General features: G+C 36.4%; 1 protein-coding gene across 1 annotated transcript; it reads right to left on the bottom strand.

The window, feature by feature from the left end:
• Positions 1-3,631: 3,631 nt before the first annotated feature.
• LOC147489987 (uncharacterized) lies at positions 3,632-5,272 on the bottom strand. Its single transcript, XM_086571056.1, is given in 1 exon segment — positions 3,632-5,272. A coding segment is annotated over 1 exon segment (1,641 nt).
• Between the last annotated feature and the right edge of the window lie 3,994 nt (positions 5,273-9,266).

The raw sequence follows: 9,266 nt of genomic DNA, 5'->3' as shown, positions 1-9,266 counted from the left end.
TATGTGACAATGACATCTCAAGTTCTCATTTCTCCATACAAATGAAGAGTCCAGCCAAGCAGCTGACTATGCAGATCGCAGCACAACAATATTCAAAATCATCCATCCTGCAAATAAAACCAAAATCCTCATTTCTCCATACAAATGAAGAGTCCAACCCAATGATAATAGCTGAAAGAAGTACATTGCATACAAGGGTATGGCATTTAAGCGATCTGCGGATCGCAGACAAGCAAAACAGATCGCATCACAACAATATTAAAAATCATCCATCCTGCAAATAAAACCAAAATCCTCATTTCAATCCAAAAACCAATAATCACACCCAAACAAAACTTATCAAAACCTATAATAAACACATAAAATGGCTACTTTCTAAACCTAACATTCACATCAATCCCAATGCAAACCCCGATCAAGTAGATTCAAAGCATCTAATATATTCTACTTCTGATTCTCAACATGTGTACAATCAGGCATGGAATATAGCAACAAAATCAAGTAATACTAACGCAATCTATATACCAGTGAAACAAGAAGAGTGTAAGTGACAGCCGTCTTAACTGAGCTAGGCACAGGCAGCTTTTACATTATTCGACAAGCTACAGAAACACCAACAAGAGAAACTAAACTAAGTTACAACATGTTAAGCAAAGACTAGTACACACCTTTAGTTCGAGAATCCCAACGTTCAATGGAAAAACAGTCCAAGGCTCCACCATCCTCCCTCCTCCTTTATCCAGGTTTGGGACCGGCAATGCAAACCAATTATATTAATTTGCACAGGCGGAGTTAAAAATGGGTTAGGGCTTTCTTCAACCTACTAAGCAAACAAGCATACATACACTGCAATCAAATTTAATAAATAGATATAGTACGAACATATTAAAGTTAATACTCATCCATACCAAAAAAAGACCATAAGTTTGTCAAGTCACTATGACATCCATATTAAACAAAAAACAAATGACATTCAAAACATAAAGAAGCCAAACCATACTAAAAATCCTAAGTTCGTAAAGTTTGCATATCCCAAACAACTTATTAAGAAAAATCGCATCCTTGACTCGAGCCAAATTAAAGGACCTCCAAAGACTAAAGCCATCCAAAAATCTAACTCTATCTTGGGGCCCATCGTAAACAAGAGCATCACCAACCAAGACTTCCTCTATGTAGACCTTTTTTTTTTCACTGCGAGAACTTTTCGCCATTGCAATCTCCAAATTGTCTCTGTCATGACATACCCCTTAGCAAACCACTACACCATCCCTATCTAATAAGGATACATTTGGTGAAGAACCAAGCGTCCCAGAAGGAGGATTCAAATTTGCAAACATATTCATCAAGTTTTGTTAAGTCGAGTGACGAATGCTGAACCGACTTCGGTTTAAAGTTAGGCCGCGGGTTGTTGAGTAGTTGATGTTCCATTGTTTTTAACAACCTTAAGTACATCCTGACACAATTTATAGTAACAATTGGTCATACATAATGAAATTGTATGCAAGAAAGCACAAGTGCAAACTACAAACTCACCTTTAACATGCCCATGACATTAGATAAGGAAGACTTCATCTCATTCATTTCCCTTCAACTCGAACCGATGAAGAGCTTGCTTGCTGCAATAATGCCTTGGCAATACCTGTACGTTGTAATTGCTTCTTAGACTTGTTGGAGCTGATTCCACGAGTTCTACTTCCTTTGTCAGGCCCAAAGACTTCAGACAACTCATCATTATCGAAGTCTACTTCCATTACACTGCCCTCACCACCCGCACTTGCTTCTTTTCTTCTTTTATTAGAAACCTCCACTTGTTCCTATATGAGTAATACATGCATAAATTATGAGAATGGTATACAAGTATGCAACATAGTCTATATACAATACCAACACACAGGTAAGTTCAAGCTTCAATGTTATTAGAACTTACATAATGGGTTTGAGCGCTAGCTAATATAGTTCCATCACGACGCTCATGTCCTTTTTTCCAACTATCTACTCGTCCATGTTTTCTACTAGGATCTTTTTTATCCTACAAAAATAATCCTTAATAGTTGTTAGCATAAGGTGATAAGAAAACGTTAGTACAAGAATAGACACCTACCATTTTATCCAGTTTATGGGCATATGTGCCCCGCCCATTAGTATGTCGATATATGTTCTTTTTGGCATTCTCAGCATTCTTTGCGTTTCTAGCTCTCACTTCAGCGGTCCTCCACCTTCACCCAATTGCAGTAAAAGACAACATGCTGGAAGGTCGTATAGTCCAGCTCTATTATCTGTTCGATAACCCCATACCACTTAGTCGATGCATCAATGGGATTTTTGTCCTTCCTACTTGACATAAATGTAGTGATTGCATTCATGCAAACACCACTGTCTTGTGTAGCAACTGTTTCATCATGCGACCTAGTAGAGAACACAAAACCATTAACACGATACTTTTTATACGTTTTAGCTTTGAACAATGGTCCTTGGACAAATCGCCATAAGTCACAATTTGTGTCTTTTTCAGCCAACAACTGTGAAGTGAAAAAAAAATGACAATTAGAAAGTTAAAAGTACAAATTGTAATATCCAAGTAAACTAAATACATGAATAGAAGAAAACAATACCTTGTCATATAACTACACAATGAACTCAGTCTGTATCTCCACTTCTGTCTTTGCTATCCCTTTTCTTCTACCACGTGCACTTGCTTACAAGGCACGATACTCACTGCAATTTGTTTATGCAGTTTGACATGACTATTTATTACGACTTTCTAGACTAGTAATTTCAAGTCAAATGTGTCAAAAAAAGAAATCAAAGCTATAATGTTCATCAAGCTTTTCGACGTCTAGTCGAAAAAGAACCCATCTACGGATTTGTATCCATTGTTCCCCCACAGTTTTACCCTCAAGTATAGGCCCCTCATCACAATACTCTCCATCTTCATCTAGAAACACCTCACGAGTAGCTTTGTGATTTCCATCCCGTGAATTTGGCATGTACTCCATAGCATACCTAACAGATTCAGAAACAATATAGGACTCCGCAATAAAGCCTTCAACATAGCATTTATTGCTCGGAATATTTTTACACTCCTTCATTGCCTTATTAAAATAAACAAATCCAAAATTGTACTTAGTAGTTTCAATGATAATTTCCATTAAATATGAAATAAAGGTAAAATTGTACATACCGTTCAAATGGAAACATCCACCTAGGATACACGGGTCCACAAATCAGCCCTTCATCAGCCAAATGCACCAAGAGGTGGATGCTGATATCAAAAAAAGCGGTTGGAAAATACTTTTCCAGCACACACAATGCCTCTGCTACAATGTATTTGGCAACTTGGATTTCCTTTCGGATTAAGACTTTCGAACATAGGAGATTAAAGAATAAGCTAATATGGTGAATAGCTCTATGCAAATCACGATGTTTTGGAAAAGCGTCTTGAAGCAAAACTGGAAGCAAGTAACACATAATCACGTGATAGTCGTGTGATTTCATTGTAAGCAAACCAGGAGGACTCAAAGTGACAACATTTTTAAATTCGACGAAAAACCCGAAGGAAGCTTCAAGTTCTTCAAAATTGTGCAAAACTCAAGTTTCTCATCTTTATTCAAGACAAATGGGGCCATTGGTTTTAACAGATCTCCTTGTGATTGGAATCCGCTTTTGCATCCACTCGACCACTATGAATCCCCATTTTCTTCAAATCCTCTCGCGCCTGTACTGTATTCTTTGTTTTCTCTTTCTTGTCAAGAATCACATTTATTATGTGTCTTGCCACATTCTTCTCATCGTGCATCACATCAATAACATGTCGAATCTTATGTTTCGGCCAATATTCCAGTTCAAAGAGAATAGACCTCTTATACCATGCTTCAGTAACTTCATAATCTTCATTATCTTCATCATCTCCAATAGCAACCACATCTACATCATCTACACTTCGTTTGGCACCTTTTAATACTTTACCAGGTACATAATGGACACGACTTAGCATTTTCTCAATTACTTCTCCCTTTAACCTTGGTGGAGGGGGGTTTAACTCTTTTTTCTTAAGTCCTAAGTACTTGCCCTGCCTAAATGGGTGATCATATTTAAGAAACATCCGGTAATTTGTATAAACGATCTTCCTTGCATTCCCAAGATGCATAGACGGAGTTTCATCACCACAAATAGGACAAGCTTTGTAACTATGTGTTACACAGTCTGATAAGTTACCGTACGCAGGTAAATCATGAATCCCCCACATCAACATAGCCCTCAAAGTAAAGTGCTCTCTTTTGTACATGTCATAAGCTACCACCCCTTCTTTCCATAACTGTTGTAACTCATCAACTAGTGGTTGAAGAAATACATCAATGTTTTGACTCGGTGCCTTCGGCCCTGGTATTAATAATGACATCATATGGAACTCAGATTTCATGCACAAAGACGAAGGGAGATTATAAGGAACTATGTAAACAGGCCAACAACTGTAACTAGTGGATTGAACTCCACGTGGATTGAATCCATCAGTTGCAATCCCAAGCCAAACATTACGCCCTTCTTTAGCAAAGTCTGACCAGTCATCTTTACATGTCTTCCACTGAAGTGAATTGATTGGGTGTCGCATATAATTCCAAGAAGGTGTCGCTCTATCGTGCCATGTCATTTCACGCGCTATCCATGCTATTGTGTACAACCTCTTGAGTCTTGGAATCAAAGGAAAATGTCTCAATACTTTTCTCGCCTCTTTTGTTTCTTTCTTCCCCGTTTTCCCCTCTTTCACTTTGTATCTAGGTGTTTCACATTGAGGACATACCGTTAAGTCAGCTTCAGTCTTCCAATATAACATACAGTTGTTTTTGCATGCATCTATACACTTGGCTTTCATTCCCAAATCTTTTAACATTGCCTTCATTACAGGATACTTTAAAGGCAACGTGTTTCCTTCCGGCAACCATTTTCTTAACATGGACAAGAGCTGTCACACACTGTTTCATGACCAATTATATTGCTTCTTCAAGTTTTGTAGGTCTACCACTGCCGAGAGAGTTGTTATAGGAGCCTCGCATGAAGGGTATAATTTTTCTTCCGCTTTTTGTTTATATTCATTATACTTTTTACCCAAATATGGTTCAAGAACATATGGTGGTTCCAAATCTCCACCCTCACTTTCATCGCCTCCATTCAAATCACCTGCTAGCCCTTCATGTATGCCATAAGCAACGTCAACAAGATTCCCCATTCTGAGTCCTTCAGCCTCATCGTTTTCTTCTGCATCTCGGTCTACCATTCGATCCTTATACGGGTTCTCACCATGTAAAATACACGGTATGTTGATTCTATACCATGCAAAATCAAATGTTTTCTCACTATATCAAAAGGAAACCTTTTCCTATTTCGGCACTTATTACAAGGGCAAGGACACGTGGTCGATGTAAGGTCCTTGTCACTAGCAAATTGAATAAAATCCGACACCCCTTGCTTGTATACAATCCCAAATCTATCAATTTCATTCATCCAATCCTTTGGAATTGGTTGAGACATATTGCAAAATAACTCCTTACACTACACCGTTTAGAATAAAATAAAATCTACGCAAAATAGTTTAGAGGCAAAAGGATGGAAGTGACTTCGAGCTTGCAATATGACATATACAGACACAACTATTTACTTAACTTTATTATACCAAATCAGGGAGTTCCTTCAATATGCAAATCTAGTATAGGTAATAGTAGAGTATCATTTTTTTTCGGTAGAAATATCGGCAAAGTATCAAATCACTAAGGTAAGTATACTCAATATTTTAATCCAGTCACCATAACAAATTTGACAAAGAAACACTAAAGAAAAATACAAACACTCGAGTTTACTCATGACAATGACGACAAGATATTTGTCCAAATAATGACATGTAAGAAAAGATCTCTCAAAGTCAGTTTTAACACCATCGATTAGTTTACTTACCACAATAATTTTACTTGAAAAAAAACCATAGAGATAAAACAACGATAATAATATGTAAACAGATAATAACCACAAAGATGCATTTCCACAAACAATCCAGAGATTCAAAAGAAGAGTTCAAACAGCATAGTATTCATATATTGAATAGTACTAATAGAGCATACCCATTACATGCCTGATTAAACCAACAAACTGAAACAGAGAACTAACAACTCCCAAAAACAATTATTTTTTATGCCCGATTGTTATGTAATTTTATGTTTTTCTTGGTTACAAAATTATTTTATGAGTTTCTAATGGGCTTTGAATTTTATATTGTATATTTCCAATCGTTTTTGGATGTGTTTTAAGGGGTTGCATTTTTATGGCAAGTATGATGTGGTCTTTGGGCTCATGGCATGTTAGGGATTTCTTACGTTTTAATATGATAGTTCTGTTTTTTTGATATGTAAACAAGTTTTCACAATCTTATACAGTTAAAACAGATAAGTGTCCTTTTCATTGCACATCATGATATGGTTCTTATTTCGAAATAGAGATCAACATTCCTTTGTATAATTGTATCTAATCATTCTTTCATGGGTTAATTAGACTAAACCCCCCATTTTATATACATGTTTAGACTAAACCCCCCATTTTATGATTCCTTAGGCATAAACCCCCATTCTATTTTCTCCCCATCACACCAACGTCAATCTAGGACTTACGTTGAATCAGAGTCACCCACTTTTCGGTGGCGTGTTATCTAAGATCAATTTGACAAGCTGATTTTTAGGAAGAGTTTTAATCTTTGATTGAACGGCTGTTTTCAAACGAAATCTGGTCCAATACAACTTTTAGAAACATACAAAAAGGAAAACCTCAAGAAGAGAGATAGAGGCATAATAATCAAGAAAGCAAACATAGCGATCAATGGAATTAATGTAGAGGTATACAAGGAATGCCGGAAGCATCATCTTTCTTTGGATTAGGTAAGACGACGGATGGATGTTACGAGTACATTAGCGATGATTCAAAACCTAATGGAATGTCTTGTGAAGCTTAAGCTTTTCACGAAAACTTCCACCATAAAGTTTTGAGTACGGGGAAAACGTCAAAGTTATCAGGTAAATGTGAGACCAAGTAGTAGCAGCAATGTTAAACTAGAATCCCAAGATGTCGTCATTGACCTTACTGAAAACTTTATAGATCCTATGAAAAACCCTAACCCTAACCCTAGAGGATTTATGATAAAAGAAGTAAAAAGTGAAGCTAGTACGGATAATAAGTGTGATGACGGAGATCTTTCTGCACAAAGGGAAGCGTATGGACTAGGGAGTGACGGCGAAAAGCCAGATGGAAAGGCAACAGAGGATTCAAACACGACTAGGGAGCCTGTTAGTACCTTCTTTGCAAATGAGAAAAAGCCTGCTGATAACGTAGAGAACAACTCAAACAAGCGTAAGGAGCCTGCTAGTACCTTCTTTGCAAATGACAAAAAGTGTGCTGATAACGCAGAGAATGAATCAAACAAGCCTAAGAGGCCTGCTAGTGTCTTCTCCTCTTTACCCAACAAAAAGCCTGCTGGAATGACAGGGAGAGATCCTAACAAACCTAAGACGCCTACCAGTGCTCATTTCATTTTTCTTGGAAGAGTTCAGAAAACATTTATTGAAAACAATCCTCACAACAAATTAATTAAGGTCCATGGTAAAGGCGAGTGGAGTTAAATTGAAGTCAATGTCAAATGCTGAGAAAGCTGTGTATGTAGCCAAGGCAGATAAGAAGAAAATTGAATACAACAATTCAAACACTTGCAGGCTTACTACCAGAAACTGGCTGAAGAAAACTATGCTCAAGATGAAGAGGACTGTGTAGTAAGTGACGAGGACAATGAAGAAAGTTGTTAATTAGATTTTGGACTTGGTGGCTTACTAAATCAAGCTTATTTGTAGTTTACTCTTCTTTCGTTTGATAACATCTTGCTCACCATCATCAACACCTTTGCACTAACAATAATCACTACTACATAAAAGCTCATTAACCACTGTTATATACAGTGGTAAAAACCCTTTAACCACTGTTTCTAAACTGTGGTATCAGCTGGGGTGGCAAATACTTCTAGCAAAACCGTGGTATTAAGTTCTCCTTATTTACCACGGTTTAAGAACAAACCGTGGTATTATATTTTCAAAAACCGTGGTTAATAATCTATAGGATGTACTATTTCTGATGCAAACCGTGGGTTATATTAGTCTTCTTATACCACTGTTCTTGCAAAACCGTGGTATATAGTATATGTTTTTTTTTTAAAATAAATAAAATTAAACCTAATTTAATTCAATAATCGAAACACCACCTGATTAACAAACAACCTGCAAAATAGATTTTGAGCCCATTTTCCATCTTGTTCAATTTTGAACATTGTACATTCAACTTAAAAGTAAAATATAGGGCAACTAACGAGAAAGAAAATAATTAATTGACATCTACCAAGCATGAAATACCATTGTAGACTAATATTTCAAATTATTTCAAGTACAATAAGAAAATAACCTTTCAAATCTACGTGTTCCAGCTTGTACAAATTAAAATAGTAATCTAATTGATTATGCTAATAATCTGGTCATTCAATTTGTGCAAGAATTGTCATCCCTTGTTGAGCATTCACCTGCAACAATAAACAAATGCTAAGATTCTGTGTATATACATGTATTCCTAGAGCTAGTTTCAAGTTGATTTCAGTTGTTCTTGTGGAAATAAAATGTGTAAGTTAAGGGGAAAGAAAGCAGAGTCCAAACCTAAATAGAAGGGGAGTTCAATACATGTATTGCCTTGCTGATAACATCATAAGTTTTCAATTTTCATAATAATGTGAAAGAGAGGATCTAAAATATTCGCTAGTGAATCAAGACTAGAAATACAAATTAAATAGCGGGTTTCTTGAAAGTATATACGAGTCACAGAGAAGTAAAAAACCAATAATATTAATAATTTAAAGAATTAATTAAGAAAAATCAGAATGAACCTTTTTGCCCTCTCCAAGCTTTTTGAGGAAATTAGTGAGTGGCTTTTACATATTGATAAGACTAGTAATGCTATTTGTATCACACGAATGAACTCCCGAACCGATTAAGTCTATAGCATCAACTTTGAATCCTCCTTCCTCTAAATGTGTTATGGTTTTGTACCAACACCAAGCACCAAAGCCTCCTCCATGTACAAGGACAAAATGGTTGGTCTCCAGGTTCTTTAATCTTCATTTCCTATTTCAAAAAAACAAAAATAAAAATAAAAATAAGAGTGAGAAATTAATTGTCATAAATGCTTCACCAACTGCG

This window comes from Coptis chinensis, chromosome 7 (genome assembly GCF_015680905.1).
Source record: "Coptis chinensis isolate HL-2020 chromosome 7, ASM1568090v1, whole genome shotgun sequence".
NCBI classification, from domain to species: Eukaryota; Viridiplantae; Streptophyta; class Magnoliopsida; order Ranunculales; family Ranunculaceae; genus Coptis; species Coptis chinensis.
The sequence above is the reverse complement of the archived record's forward strand: the minus strand, read 5'-3'. Positions and strand labels throughout refer to the sequence as shown.